Consider the following 15,796-nt stretch of genomic DNA (forward strand, 5'->3'; position numbering starts at 1 on the left):
GATGGAGTGATGATATCAGAATAGACTATTCGGTGGATAAGGAATTGGTTGGAAGGTAGCAGCCAGAGGGCTTTGGTAAATGGTTCTGTGTCCAGGTGGAGGCTAGTGATGAATGGTGCCCCACAGGGGTCTGTCTTGGAACCTGTTGGAATCTTTATCAGTGACATAGATGATGGGATTGAGTGCATGCCCAGCAAGTTTGCTGATGATACCAAGCTGTGTGATGCAGTTGACACAACAGAAGGAAGGACCAGAAGTGGCTTGAAAAGTGGGCCCATGTGAACATAATTACATTCAACAAGCCCGAGTGCAAGGTTTTGCACTTTGATCATGGCAATCCCTGATATTTATACTGACTGGGAGAAGAACACTTTGAGAGTAGCTGTGCTGAGAAAGACATAGGGGTCCTGGTAGATGAAAGATTTAACATGACCCAACAGTGTGCACTTGCAGACAGAAAGGCCAACAGTATCCTAGGCTGCATCAACAGAGGGGGACCAGCAGGAAGAGGGAGGAGATTGTCCCTTTTTACTCTGCCCTTGTGAGGCCCCATCTGGAGTACTGCGTCCAGGTCTGGAGTCCTCAGGACAAGAAGGACATCAAGTTGGATGAGCAGGTCCAAGGGAAGGCCACAGAGATGGTCAGAGGAATGGAGCACCACTCCTACAAAGACAGACTGAAGGAGGTGGGCTTGTTCAGCATGGAGAAGTCAGGGGAAACGTCAATGCGGCATTTCAGTACTTAAAGAGAGCTTATAAAAAGAAGGGAAATCAACTTCTTACATGGGCAGATAGCAATAGGACAAGGAGGGGGGAGGAGGGGTTGAACTAAGGGAAGATTTGGATTAGACATCAGAGACATTTTTCACTGACAACAGTGGGGTGCTGGAACATGCTGCCCAGAAAAGCTATGGATGTCCCTTTCCTGGAGGTGTTCAAGAAACATGCAGATGTGTCATTAAAGGACAGTGGTTAGTGGGCATGGTGATGATGGATTGGCAGTTAGACTAGATGATCTCAGTGGCCTTTTCCAACCCTAACGACTTTATAATTCTAGGAGAACCCCAAGCTCCCCCCCCCATGCCTGCCCTGAGCCTATTGGGCGACGCCCAGCGAGCAGGAGCCTGAAAAGGCGCCAACACACAAACCCCACCCTCCCTGAGCCTGGCGCCGAGAAGACAGCGCATGCGTCCTGCTCAGCCGCCTGCCCCGCTCCGCCCCCGTCTCGCTCGGAGCCAATCAGAGCGCCGAACGCTGTGTGGCGGATGTGGGTTGTTGTCGGGATCGCGGTGCTATGGCTGCTGGCTCCGCTGTGCTGCTGACGCGGGCTCTGGAGGCGCTGGGTGAGGGGACTGGAGCTGAGGGGAAGTAGGGAAGAGCCCCCGGGTCTGTGGGTTAGCGGGAAGGCCGGCTGGGGGCTCCTTGTTCTCGGTGGGTCGCGCCGATGAGAGCCTGTTCCTCAGGTAGCGGTGCGGCCTGTTTCCGAGGGGCCCTGGGGAGACTGATGCTCCTTCAGCGGCTTATGGGGGGTCCCTGCTGCCCGGAGGAGGTCCGGACAGGGTCCCTCTCTCGGCTGCGGTGAGCTGAGCTCGGGGGCAGCAGCTCGTTGCTGCTGGTCTTCAGTGCCCGAGGGCAGCCCTTGGCCTGCCCGGCTTTCTGGGAAGTTTTTGCGGAAGGGGATTTTCTGTTTGACTGTAGGACTGACAAACTGTCCAATTGCGTAGGCTCTGCTTGGGTTTCTGAGGTATCTGTTATTCCCATTCGTGATCTGTTAATGTAATTCAGGATGAAGTCTGTTAAATAAAGCTCTGCTCTTGAGGTAAATAAAACCATGCAAGCCTAGGACTTCTACAAAGATGACTTATTGCTAATAAAGCTCAAAGGACTTGCTTCTGGTCACTACTGTTTGTGTTTTTCAGATGTTGGTGGTGCAGCAGATAAGATTAGTTTGATACCTCAAGACTTCTTTGCAGAACTAGTAAGTAGAACCATAAGGGGGATATGGAAGGGCTTCAGGCACACAGATTTCAGCAAACCTCCTTCAGCTCGCTGCTTTCTGCATGTTGCAGAGTGGAACTTATGTATGTATGATGTAGGTTTACATGAAATAGACCAGTCCTCCCAGAGCAGAGTGATGGCTAAAAGTTTGTTTTCATTACTGAAGATACTTAAGGTTTTGGTTTTGTTTGTTGTCTTAATGAGATATAGAGCTCGATAGTCCAGAAAAAAATTCAGCTTCTCTGTGTCATAAAGCATTGTGTGCTTGAAGAAGATGGCTATTCATTCATATGAAAATGGCATGTTAAGAAACAAAATGTGAGGTAATACTGAAAAGTTCTGAATTAGTTGACTTTTCTTGGGTTTGATTTTGATTTCAGTTGCTTACATGACCTTATTCTTCATTTTCCATTTAAAACCTCATCCTGTTGTCCATTTTCATGTCAACCAGTTTTCGTTGCTGTTGTAATCTCCAAGTATTAAAATGACTGTTTACAAGGGTGGATAGTGATAGAACAAGGGGGACTGGAATGGTTTTAAACTGAGACAGGGACAGTCTAGGTTAGACATTAGGAGGAAGTTTTTCACTCAGAGGGTGGTGACGCACTGGAACAGGTTGCCCAAGAAGGTTGTGGATGCCCCATCCCTGGAGGCATTCAAGGCCAGGCTGGATGTGGCTCTGGGCAGCCTGGTCTGGTGATTGGTGACCCTGCAAATAGCAAAGGGGTTGAAACTACATGATCACAGTGGGCCTTTTCAACTCAGGCCATTCTATGATTTTTTTCAGACTTGCTCATCTAGTTAATTAAAACATGCTTTGAAAATATTTTCAAATTTATTTTCTTTGCAGTGTGAGCAGATAATTCAACATCTTAACCATAAGATCCCAGGTGTAAATACAGTTGAACTGTGTCAGGTAAGTTTGGATATTAGCACTTAAAAGCAAGCATAATAGTGGTATGTATTGTGATGTATGCATTCTGCAGGTCAAATTATTTGTGTGTGTATATGTATGTATTTATAAGAAAATTTTTAAACTCAGAAGTTGGTATCACTTAATTATTTGATCATCCTGTCTTTAGAGACTGCAGACATCTGGGATTGAGGTTAATGTTGGTGACCTGGCAAAAATAACTAACACTGTGTCCTTTTTGTTTAGGTAAGCACACAATAATTTGTATTTTCTTTATCTTCCTTTTTTTTTTTTTTTTTTTTTTTTTTTCCCCTTCATATTAACCTAATAGCAATGTTACAACATAACATCCTAAGCATGTATGAAATAAAATGATTTGGGAAAAGGGCTTAGTTTGTGTTCATAAGGTTAAAAAAGTGTAGTACCTACGTATATAGACTCAGTAACTACAAAAATAGAGAGGCAGTTGTTCTTCTTAGAACCTGTCTGTAAGCTTTGGAACCAGAGTGCTCTTCCCTCTTTTTTTTTTTCTTTTTTTTTTTTTTTGCTTGATGTTTTCATGGGAGTTAATTGAGCAGTGCTTTTTGCGGCCTTTCTTCTAGACTCACTGCCTTTTCATTTGGGAGTTTATTGCATCATTTGACTCCTGTTAGTGCAAATTATACCATTGCCTGGAGGTCCTTAAATACCTCTTGGTGTTTCTTAAATTGCTTCTCCTAAATGTTTAATTAAACTGCTACATTTCAGAGTTAATAATACTGGTTAATAGTCTTAAATTCTTGGAGAATTAAACAGATATGTGTTGTTTGGATTTTCCTACAGCACAGCAGCCAGGAACAATCTCTCTACAGAGGAGCTCATTGCTGCCTTGGGCAGCACAGTCAACACGCTGCCTAAACATGCGATACAGGTTATTCGTCATGTATGGAATGAGCAGGGCAAATCTGTTGATGTGTCAGAAGATAAAGGAAATATGACCACAGTGAGCCAGGTAACTACACAATACAGTGCATGTGAACTAATGATTTTTCAGAATTGGCAGTGCTTCACTGTGCCTGTTGTATTGTCAAGCACAAAGCAGTGCCTTGATTGCCCAGAAGTTTGCTGGCTGTTTGTTGCCGGATTTTTGACAAGTTAAGAGAAATATGTACAATAAAGAACACTGAAATCCTGTCTCATATTTTTGCTTGAATGATAAATATACATTTCATAGTGCTGTTAGGGAAGGTGAGTGACAGTGGGAAGACAGTAGGGAAGGTGACAGTGACAGTGAGTGGCAGACAATAGTACTAGCTAATTATGTAAATGTTATTTGAATTATTCTTTAGAGTTGATAGCATCAGCACTTGAATTCGTTATTCTTTGTCTCCCTTAAGTTTAAGCTTTATTTTAAAGATAACTTCTGTCAATTTCCAGCATTTCTTTTATTTGTTGAAAAAAATAAGTGTTCATATGCATTTTGAGATTTTTCTTAACACCAACAGTTAAGAGTATAAAATTAGAAAAAATAATGAGGAAAAAGAAGTCTTTGTTTGAAGCTGGATAGTAAGCTTCTGAAAGCTCACCTTATTTCTTTGTTAAATATTTCTACCTGTCATGGAAGGGTAAAAACGATAACTTATTCAGTCTGAAATGTGTTTACAATATTCTTTATATAGAACAGTTACTTACAGTTTCATTTTTTTTCAGTTATTGCTTCTGTGAAATTTTTGTGTACTCAGCTTTTTCTCATGTTTTCATTTGATTTAGAAGCTTCTAAAGAGAACATGTCAAACACACAAATGATATACAAGCCAGGTGAACTCTGTCACTTAAGCTTCTATTCCTAGAACTTCTTGAATATTGTCAGTATTTTACAAAGTGAAACAGACTAAGTGAAATAAATTATCATTTTTCTTTCCACAACTAAAGGGAACAGGAGATCAGAATAATATCTGACTGTGTGTTTATTTCCTATTTGGATATGCTGCGAATGTCCTATATTGTCTATCAAAACATCTGTCCAAAACTATAGCGACAGTAGGCTAGATTTCTTTAGTACTTTTTCCTATAACTTTTTTCTCTGCAGTTTGTAGATATTAAATGGAAACTGGGAGTTGCAATGAGCTCTGACACCTGCAGGTCTCTGAAGTATCCGTATGTTACAGTGACACTAAAAGTAGCAGACCCCTCAGGACAAATAACCAACAAATGTTTTGAAATGACGGTCCCACAGTTCAAGGTCTGTAATCCTCTGTCATCCCTTTTCATGTGATTCAGTCTTTTTGGTGACATAGTTGTGAATAAGCAAATGCGTACTTCATATACAGTTGTGATGCTTACTAATACGGAAATTGAAAGACTGAACACTAAATAATTGTTTAAAATACTGAAGATAAGTACCTATTTTGTGACATTTAATTCTGTACCACCTAGCCTGAAATGTTAATTCAGCAACAGTTTGTTCTCTTACACTTTGACTTAGCAGGAAAGGCAGATCTAAAAGTGTCCTCAATTCCATCCCTCTGCCTTACCAAAAATGGTGACTATTCTGATTCTGTGAAATTGCTAACCTCAGGTTAAGTCCTGGCAGTTGGACAGAAGGGAATTTAAGGAAGGTATTATAAATTCTTGAGTGTTCTGAAATCTTGTATTCCATCTGGTTGAAACCTACTTCGTAGTTTGCTGTTCAGCTGATATGAGAAAGGGATGTTTGCTCTGTGTGAAAATATGGATTATTTCAACTGGGAATAGAAGTGTTTGCCTGAGAAGTATTTAGGTTTTGTTGTGTTTTTTTTTCTTTTGAGGTTTAGCAGTTATTTCGAGTGTTTTCCCATAGCATCCTCTCCTACCAATAAGCACAACCATACAAATAATTCATCATGCGTGCGACTGAATAGTTAATGCATCTAGAGGGCAACCATCTCACAAAAAGGAATGTTCAAACTTCCAGTTCAACATGCAGATTGTAATTGGAGAAAGAAGGAATGTGAGAAACATAAAGTGATTTTGCCTAATGTGATAGTTTGCACTTAAGTTTAGGCTTTTCTTTGTGCAACTGAAATTTATATTCTTGCTTTTCAGAACTTCTTCAGGCAGTTCAAGGAAATGGCAGCTGTTCTTGAAACAGTTTGAACAGAACTGTTCTTGATACTGAAATTTCTGAGAGATTTGTATCAGGTAAACTTTATGTCCTGTGCAGAACAAATACATGCCTTGCTGAACAATGGCAGTATCCTTATCCTTTTGGTGGGTATTTGTCACAGTCATCCTTACATTGCTGTGAAGTTTTCTTCGCTTCTGAAAACTTGAAGCCAATTCTGTTTATAAAAGTGGTCGGCTTTGTTTATCCTGATAAACAAAAGATCAGGCTGTGTACAGAAAAAATGTCACAGTAGGCTTTTTGCTCTCTGAGAGTGAAAAACTACATTTAAGAAACTACACATTTAGCTCCAGAATACAGAAAGATGTGAAAATGTTAATTTGACTGAGAAAATACTAAGAGAAGTATAAATCCCACATTAAAGTTCCGTCTGTAAAATTGAGATGTGGTTGGAATCAATAGTAATATTAACTGTATGGAGTATATGAAATTACACATGGCAAGCATACAATTATTCTTGAAGAACAGCAATGCCAAGTAGTTAGTTGCAGGTATTTGCACACCAGGCTTTCAGTTTTCTTTTAAATGGAATATGCACTTGTTCTAATGGCTTGACTATTTTGAATACTTATTTCTCACCACCCAGACTTCTGAAAATTAAATTTCCCTGGAAACCTACTTTTTTCTCCGAAATGAAGCCTGGAGGTTAGTTTTAAATATAGGAAGAAAGTTGAAATTAATTCCAGAGCATTTTAATGTGTTTTTTCCTTTGTATTTAATCCAGCTCTAATCTGTGGCACTCTGCTTGATGTTCTTCGTAGCAGCCTGATTTCTGATTAAATTAAAATATTGATGTGGCTGCCTCACTCTGTGCTCTGAACTAGAAAAACTGGGAAGAGGCTTAAAAGTTCAGGCTAGTGCATTAGTCATACACATCAGAGAAATGACTATACTGAAAGTCAACAAGTGTTTGGCAGGAGTCTGGTGGACTGCATTGCTTTCTCATGCAGAAAATGTCCTAACCAGAAAAATTTTGACTTTGATTCTGAAGGCGAATGGGGATGTTTTCAAAGGGAAAGTGATAAATGGTAGTATGCTTGCATTTCATTTTTTTCTTCTGTTTAACCTTTAGAACTAGAAGTCTACTAGACCCTACTAGAAGTAGGGTCTTTAAAAAACACTACTGTTGCATTTCAAGACTTGCTGGTAATGTAGTAAGGCAGATAAATCTGAAGAGAGACAATTCACGCTGATAAGCTGCTGGAATTTATGCTGTGGCTTCAGACTAAGAAGCAGTGTTGTTGGGACGGATCTTTACATAAGAACATCTGCCTTTCTAGTGCACATAAATAGTTTATTAACTTTTCTTAGAAGCTGGCTGAACATCAGTGATGCAAGTTATGCCCACTTTTGTCTCATGAAAATGGACTGCAACGCAAAGCAGACTGCAGTCCTTCCTATAGAGATACACTCCCACTCTGTAAGCATTATGCATAGTACATGAAAACAGTACTTGGAGTTACTTACATCTCAAATAAATGAAAAGTTGTCTTTAACAAAAGACAGTAGAAGCTTTGGCCATCAATCCTTCCTTTGTGCTGCAGAAGTCAAAGGTATTTGCTTCATGTCTGGGGAGAGCAGAATGTTGTTCTGTTGACTGTGTCAGTAGAGTGCCACAGGATGGCAAACTGGAAGTCTTATCCTCAGACCTTTTCCCTTATCAGATTACAAGGTTTGAATGTGGTGCAAAAAATCATCTCTGTGTTTGGAAAAGTGATAGGAGCAGATGATATTTGTCATTGTTTACTTTTTTTTTTTTTAAGTTGAAATGTAGGGCTTCTGTAGCCAGAAAATATTGTCGTGCTGTGGCCTAGTGAATTAATTGGTTTTAATCACTGTAAGAATTCCAGAACTTCTTGTTGTTGGTGGTGTTTTTGTTTTGTAAAGCTAGAGCATTACAAGTACTTCCATTTGTTCTAGTGCATTTAAGTTTTTCAGATAGCTGGAAATATTTGTGCCTTCTCTAGAACTGGATGGAAGATTTCGTTAATAATGTCTTAGCTTCTAGAAACAGCAGTTTAGTACATTCTGAAAGACAGTGAGGAAAAGTTCAGTTATCATTCTTGTTTGGCCCATAACCAAGCGGCAAAAAAAAACAAAAAAACAAAAAAACAAAAAAAAAAAAAACACCAGCTTCTGAAGAGTGTAACTGTTATGTTTTTTCAAATTATATGTTCCAGATGTACTAATGAATGTTTTTGAAGCATCATTGCACTCTTATCAAGTTGGAGGGCTGGGTGGAAATTGCATAGGCATGTGTGATACACCAGCACAACTGTCTGAGAATTTTGAGGTGTTTATGGACACCTAGGAGACGTGATTAAAAGCTGGCTCTGTACTCAAACTTGGAGGTTCGTTCTGATCAGTATCTGTAGGAATTCCTATACTGAGTAATGGAAGAACTACGTATTTTATTTTAAAAAACGAATACTTGGCAGGGTAGCAATATGAACGTGTTCAAACAAGCTCTTGAATTGTTTGTTGATCTGTGCAGGAGCCAAATATTTTCAAAGAGAATCGGATGTTCCTGATGTGTTCCTAATTCTACTTGTTGATTGAGACAAAATTGTTTAACACAAATATTTTTGTAAGTTCACAAACATTAATTAAACATGGAGGTAACAAAAATAAAAGATGGTCTGTTTTTTTTGTTATAAGACTACTGCATGGAAGTCTGTCTTTTAAATACTGAAGAAAGTCTGAATATATGAAGAAAGGTTGAGAGAACTGGGCTTGTTTAGCCTGAAAAAGAGAAGGCTCCAGGGAAACCTCATTGTGGCCTTCCAGTACTTGAAGGGAGCATATAAACAGCAGGGGGAATGACAGTTTGTGAGGGTGGATAGTGATAGAACAAGGGGGAATGGTTTTGAACAGGGAGGTTTAGGTTAGATATTAGGAGGAAGTTTTTCACTCAGAGGGTGGTGCAGTTGGAACATGTCCAAGGAGGTTGTGGATGCCCCATTCCTGGAAGCATTCAAGGCCAGGCTGGATGTGGCTCTGGGCAGCCTGGTCTGGTGGTTGGTGACCCTGCACATAGCAGTGGGGCTGAAACTAGATGATCATTGTAGTCCTTTTCAATCGAGGCTTTATAATTCTATGATACTGCTGTGGGTAAAGTTAAGGATCAGACCAGACTATACCTAAGCTTCTTTCCTTATTAAGTTAGGATGAGGTTCAGACAACTGCAGTCATTCTGTCAGAAAGTGGTTATGTTGCTGAGAGTTATGTGCAGGCTCTAAGGAATATTTGCATCAATTACAGCTAGACAAGTGCTATATGCATTGCATGCAAGTGGGTTTCTTTCTGTATGTGTATTTAGGACACAAATATGCAGTTTTTCTTTTCAACGATTGCCCAGAACAGGGTAAGAGAAAGGAAAATGGAGAGAAGAAAGGGTATTACCCAGTAAACAAAACCACGGGAGGGACTAATGAAGGAATCTCCTGGCAACAGCTCTGTCTTCAGTGTGTGTGGCACTTTTTTTCCCCCACATTATTTTCAAACACCAGTCCCTTTGTTATTTAGTATACAAATGAAAAAAGGTTCACAGAAAGAATACATAAATGACTCCAGTCATTTCTGTGCACTACTGCTGCATATATTTAGCTACAGGTCATGGCCAATGGAAAAACTGTGCCTAAGTCACTTGGTTTTTGCTTCCAGTGAATTGTGCTGCCTTTCTTTAACCGTGTTTCAGAAGTATTTTCACAGTGAACAAGGTTACTTACCTTACCCATCCCCCCCTTATTACTATTAATTTTCTTTACTGTATTTGTATCCCAGGAGTTATGCTAGCTTTGACTCACTAAAAGTAAAATAGAGAGATGCTCTTGTGGAGAGAAAGAACTATTTCTTCTTTTTGTTTGCTCTCTTCCTTAGCATATGAGTGCTTTATTACCCTCTTACTGTGAGTACAATGAGAGGGCAGTTTCCAGCACTTTACAGAAAATAGGATTATTCTGCTTAGCCTTTGTGAGTACCAGAACATCATAAAAAAAAAAATTGAGTCATTTAATCTACCTGCAAAAAAATGCTCCATCTTTTGAGAAGTATTGTAGCAGCTGAGGAACTTAAAGTTCAAAAGCCCCTATCCTATCCAATACTCTGTGGTTGACTTTTTCTCTTTTTCTTCTGTAGTAGGCACTAATTTTACAAATGTCATACAACTCCTGGTGGCACTGCTAGCTTAATCGACCCTCACTTTGTTTAGGAATTTGGCTCTATGCAGGTCGGTGTATGATGTTCAAAGTGCCTAGAGCTGGGTTTAGTGTTCATGGTATGTTGCTTCATTGCTCCTTTCCTAATGCCTGTAGAGGAGGCTCAATCACTTCATAAATAACTGAATTTGTTACTGTGGACTTTAGTTCAAATGTTTGCTTCTACCACACGGCACTGTCGATACCTATTTATCCACCTTTTCTCATAGCACTGGAGTTGTGCATGGGACTAGTGGGATGATGGTTGGCACTTTGGTATGCCCAGTTCTGGATTTTTGGGAGGATTTTGACTTTCATAGAGACTTTCTTGGAGGAAGGAGGAAAAGCGACCTGCCATTTTAACTGAGTTTCTGATACATGTTTCTACTTAGGATCTTGTGTTATTGAGAAAGTAATAAAGCTGAGGCTGCTGATGATCTTCTTAGAGATGGCTGACTGCATTTCTTCTTCTTTGCCCCAATTTTCTGCAGTGTCTGATCCCATTTCATCTGACTTAACTGTGAGAACTGAACAGTTCTGTGCTTTTGTCCATTATGTGTAGGTGCCAGCTTCCAAATGTTGTTAGTGTTTATGTTACAAAATATGTTTATAAGTTGGGTATTTATGTTTCAGTTTTGTACTTCACATACTTAACTTTAAAACAGTAACCTTAGTATGTGTGTAATACAAAGGGAGAATTCTATTACTTGATGTAATGCATGTCTATTATACAGTGGTATTTTTTTAAAAATGAAATTGTCATAGCATTGGTCACAAGGTGGCACTGCTACATAGAGTCTTAGAAGACAGTAATCCTTTGGGAGTGTAACTGACAAGGGGGTAAAGATTTCTTGTTCTCTACTTATAATGTAAACTACATACTCATTTCGTTATAACTTCCATGCTACTTTTTGCATTTTATGTAAATACTGTAACTTTTGTGTTAATTAACAACAAAAAAAATTTTCCAGCAACACAAAGAAAAATCAGCTTCTTACTAATAACAGAATTACATTCCATACCTTCTGTTTTTGCAATAGCTCAGGACGGTAGTTTTTAATTCTACATTATACTTCTGCATTATGACTTGCTCTTCAAATAGCATCATGTTTTTACTGAGATCTATTACAGTTTCTTTTTTTTTTCCTGTATATATGTTTCTCAGATTTTTCTAGATCAATATCTTGTTCATAGAACAATCACTGGCATTTTTCTATTCAAAGTTGTCACGCTTTTTAACAACCCTAGCATCGTTCCTCCATATTTTGTTATGCAGCTTTCGGTGTTTTTTGCCATTTTCCTTAATAATATGCTTCTTAGCCATGCAGGTGTTTGTATTGCTTAATTCCACTTCTGAATTACTTCTGAATCTGAAAGGTAATGTTCTGATGTTTCTGCCACTACTGAATTTGGTAGCAATTTTTCTGGTTTGCTAAAGGGCCAGAATTTCAGCATTCCTGGTGTCCAAGGTGGCTTAGAGGTATGTTTTTAAGGAAAAAAAAAATCACCTGAGAGCTAGGCCACATTAAAACAAAGTGAGCTCTTCTCTTCCTAACTGGCAAGCAGTAGATGCTGTAGCCAAGCATGAAATTTGAGAGAGGTGTTTAAAAGTTTACATTTGAAATGAGAAATGGAATTATCTCACCTGAATTACTGGTGTGCAATACTGTTCTCACAATTGAGTATGTGGGAAGAGGGGAGATGCTCAGCAGTTGACAGAGTCAAGACAACAGATGTCGATTTACCTACAGTCGAGTCAAGGAAGACTTTCTGAAAAGAGGATTAAGAGATTCCCATCTGTTCTCTGCCCCTTTTTTTTTTTTTCTTTTGGCAGCTACATTGGCACTGTTCATGGTATTGTGTTGAGACTGCATGTGTCCTGTATTTCATGGTAAGCTTTACCTTATCTAACCAGACATACAGTTGAGTTATGAAGGAAGATTTTAGTGTTGGAATAGTGTTGAAGTAATGAGGGCTTTTGCATTTTCCTCTTGAGTAAATAAAATTTGTGACATATTGTACAATCAGTAGGTGTACAGAAGTTAGGCTAAGTAGGATTATTGTGGTGGAAAGATAATATGGAAATGCTCATCAGTGTTATAAACTTGCAATAAACTCCACAAGGAGCGATCTCCAGAAAGAGATTTTTCCTCAGTGGCAGTCAGCACTTAAACAGGATCTAGGAGAGGTGGAGCCAGGCTCTACCCCTTCTGGTACACATGTGAATTGCCTTCACCTGTGCTCCTGTGGCTGAATCATTGTTTGCCTCAGGTGGTCAATCAGAGGTCCAGGCAGTGATCAACAGTTCCCATACACTCCACCCCTCCATGGTGTGAACCACTGACTGGGTTAACTAAAGGGTGAGCCTTTCCTATTACAGAGATCCGACACATCGCGATGCATGATCGTTGAAATTATGAGCAATACATTCAGGGAGATTAACAATGCAAGCAGGTGAGCATAAAGGATTCAGAGGAGGGACTGGAAAGCTGCTTAAAAATCCCCAGTCCTGTAAAATTAGCAGCTCCCTCTGGAGTTGTATGCCACACTGTATGAAGATACCAAGTACATATTTTCATCAGTGTTTTCAATCGACTGTATATACCTATTGCTCCATAGAGCAAAGTGGCAAACTTAATTAATGCCCAGTATGTTTTGAGCATTAGAAGAGAAACAGTGGCGAGTGAAAATGTTGAAGAGCACGGTCCCAAGACTGACCCCTGAGGGACACCGCTTGTGACTGGCCTCCACCCTGACATAGAACCATTGATCACAACCCTTTGGCTCTGTCTAGCCAGCCAATTCCTCATCCACTGAACAGCCCATCCTTCAAATCTGCACCTCGCCAATTTAGAGAAAAGGATGTGGTGAGGGACCACGTCAAAGGCTTTGCAGAATTCAGGTTGACAACATCCATTGCCCTTCCCCTGTCCACTGAAGCCATCACTCCATCACATCGTGCCACCAGATTGGTCAGGCAAGATCTGCCCTTGGTGAAGCCATGCTGGCTGTCTCGAATCATCTCTTTGACTCGTGTGTGCCTTAGCATAGCTTCTAGGAGGATCTGTTCCATGATCTTCACAGGCACAGAGGTGAGGTGCACTGGCTGTATTTCCCCCGGTCTTCCTTTCTCCCTTTCTTAAAAGTGGGAGTAACATTTCCCTTTTTCCAGTCACTGGGGACCTCACCAGACAGCCATGATATTTCAAATACGATGGAGAGCAGCTCTGCAACCACATCAGCCATCTCTTTCTGAACCCTAGGACAGATATCATCCTAGCCATGTGGACTTATACATGTTCAATTTCATGAGGAGGACTCAGACTTGTTCAACTGTTACAGTGGGACAGAAACTACTGCCCACACTCTCACCTACAGACTCATGGTCCTGGCAGACACGGAAAGCCTGGCCACCCGTGAAGACTGAGGCAAAGTACTCATTGAGTCCCTCAGCTTTTTCTATGTCTGAGGAAGCCAGCTCCTCATTACCTTTTATCAGAGGGAGAATGCTGTCCTTGGCCTGTCTCTTCCTGCCTATGTACCTGTAGAAACCTTTCTTGTTATCTTTCACATTCCTCACCATGTTCAGCTCCATCTGCATCTTGAACATGGACAACAGCCCTGTATTCCTCCCAGGATACACAACCCTGTACATTTCCCTCTTTTCTCTCAGTTTAAGATGCAGTTCCTTGCACAGCCACGATGATTTCAGCTGCCTCCCCTGCTCGACTTCTTCTGCTGGGAGATGGAGAGCTGTTGCGCTCTCAGAAGGGTATCCTTAAAGAGCTGCCAGCTCTGTTCTGTGCCCATGCCCTTAAGGACAGTTTCCCAGGGGATCCCATCCAGCAGTTCCTTGAGCAGCCAGAAGTTTGCTCTTCTAAAGCACATGGTCCTAGTTCTGCTTTTTGCCAGGCCCACATTCTTCAAGATCACAAATACCACCAATGCATGGTCACTAGAGCTCAGGCTGCCTCCAATCTTAACATCTCTATTGCTCTTCTCTGCATTACTGAGCACCAGGTCCAGTAAGGCTTCACTTTGCGTTAGTCCATCTATTACCGGACCAGAAGTTGTCCTGGATTGTCTGCCATCCGCCATGCCACTATCCCAGCAGATATCCAGGTGGTTGAAATCCTCCATCAGGACAAGAGCCCACAAGTGCGACACCTCCTGCAGCTGAAGCAAGAAGGCCTTGTCAACAGCCTCTTCTTGATCAGGTGGCCTGTAGCAGACCCATCACTAGATGCCCTTTACTGGACTGATCCTTGATTTTTACCCACAAGCTCTCAACCTGATTGTGGCTGTTCCTCAGAATCACAGAATGACAGAAACACCAAGGTTGGAAAAGACCTATAAGATCATCCACCAATCCACCAATCACCAATAGTTCTCACTAAACCATACCCCTCAACACAAAATCCAAACTCCTTGAACACCTCCAGGGTTGGTGACTCCACCACCTCCCTGGGCAGCCCATTCCAGTGCCTGACCACTCTTTCAGAAAAATAGTATTTCCTAACATCCAGCTTAAATCTCCCCTGGCACAACTTGAAGCCATTCTGTCTAGTTCTATCACTAGTTACACGAGAGATGAGGCTGACCCTCATCTCACTACAGTCTCCCTTCAGGTAGTTATAGAGAGCAATAAGGTCGCCCCTGAGCCTCCATTTCTCCAGACTGAACATTCCCAGCTCCTTCAGCCGCTCCTCATAAGGCCTGCGCTCCAGACCCCTCACCAGTTTTGCTGCCCTGCTTTGAACCCGCTTCAGGGCCTCAATGTCTTTCTTGCAGCGAGGGGCCCAAAACTGGACACAGTACTCAAGGTGCGGTTTCAATAGAACTGAGTACAGGGGGACAATCACTTCCCTTTTCCTGCTGGCAACACCATTCCTGATGCAGGCCAGGATGCCATTGGCCTTCTTGGCCACCTGGGCACACTGCTGGCTCATGTTCAGCTGAGCATCAACCAATACCCCCAAGTCCATTTCCTCTACACAGCCTTCCAGCCACTCCACCCCAAGCCTGTAACGCTGCCTGGGGTTGTTGTGGCCAAAGTGCAGGACCCAACATTTGGACTTGTTGAAACTCATCCCATTAGATTCAGACCAGCTATCCAGCCAGTCCAGATCCCTCTGTAGGGCCTTGCTACTCCCAGGCAGGTCAACACTTCCAGCCAACTTGGTGTCATTCGCATACTTACTGAGGGTGCATTCAATGTCGTCATCCGGGTCATCAATAAAGATATTGAAGAGGACAGGTACTCATAACTGGTCGCCAACTGGATTTAGCTCCATTCACCACCACTCTCTGGGCCCAGCCTTCCAGCCAAGAGTATACCGTCCAAGCCACAGGCTGCCAGCTTCTGCAGAATACCGTGGGAGACAGTGTCAAAAGCTTTGCTGAAGTCTAGGTACACTATATCAACAGCCTTTCACTCATACACCAGACAGGTCACTAGATCATAGAAGGAGATCAGGTTGGTCAAGCAGGACCTGCCCTTGGTGAACCCATGATGGCTAGTTCTGATTCCCGCTGTTGTTCCGCATAC

The 15,796-nt window shown here is 41.5% G+C and overlaps 1 protein-coding gene across 1 annotated transcript; it reads left to right on the plus strand.

The window, feature by feature from the left end:
- The first annotated feature begins 1,169 nt into the window (after positions 1-1,169).
- On the plus strand, positions 1,170-8,685 carry COMMD6 (COMM domain containing 6). The gene is made up of 8 exons (XM_052705650.1): positions 1,170-1,342; positions 1,919-1,977; positions 2,848-2,913; positions 3,080-3,156; positions 3,733-3,901; positions 4,979-5,131; positions 5,974-6,069; positions 8,233-8,685. Exons 1-7 carry the CDS (start codon positions 1,294-1,296, stop codon positions 6,022-6,024), a joined length of 624 nt encoding a protein of 207 aa, XP_052561610.1. The 5' UTR covers positions 1,170-1,293; the 3' UTR covers positions 6,025-6,069; positions 8,233-8,685.
- The last annotated feature ends 7,111 nt before the right edge of the window (positions 8,686-15,796 follow it).

This window comes from Tympanuchus pallidicinctus, unplaced genomic scaffold (assembly GCF_026119805.1).
Source record: "Tympanuchus pallidicinctus isolate F22 unplaced genomic scaffold, pur_lepc_1.0 scaffold6, whole genome shotgun sequence".
Taxonomy (NCBI): Eukaryota; Metazoa; Chordata; class Aves; order Galliformes; family Phasianidae; genus Tympanuchus; species Tympanuchus pallidicinctus.

What these genes read in the sequence shown, in the direction of transcription:
- COMMD6 (XM_052705650.1), top strand. Translation starts at nt 1,294, where the DNA reads ATGGCTGCTGGCTCCGCTGTGCTGCTGACGCGGGCTCTGGAGGCGCTG. An exon ending in ATATGACCACAGTGAGCCAG is followed by an intron (nt 3,902 to 4,978) that starts GTAACTACACAA and finishes TTTTCTCTGCAG; the next exon opens with TTTGTAGATATTAAATGGAA. An exon ending in TGACGGTCCCACAGTTCAAG is followed by an intron (nt 5,132 to 5,973) that starts GTCTGTAATCCT and finishes CTTGCTTTTCAG; the next exon opens with AACTTCTTCAGGCAGTTCAA.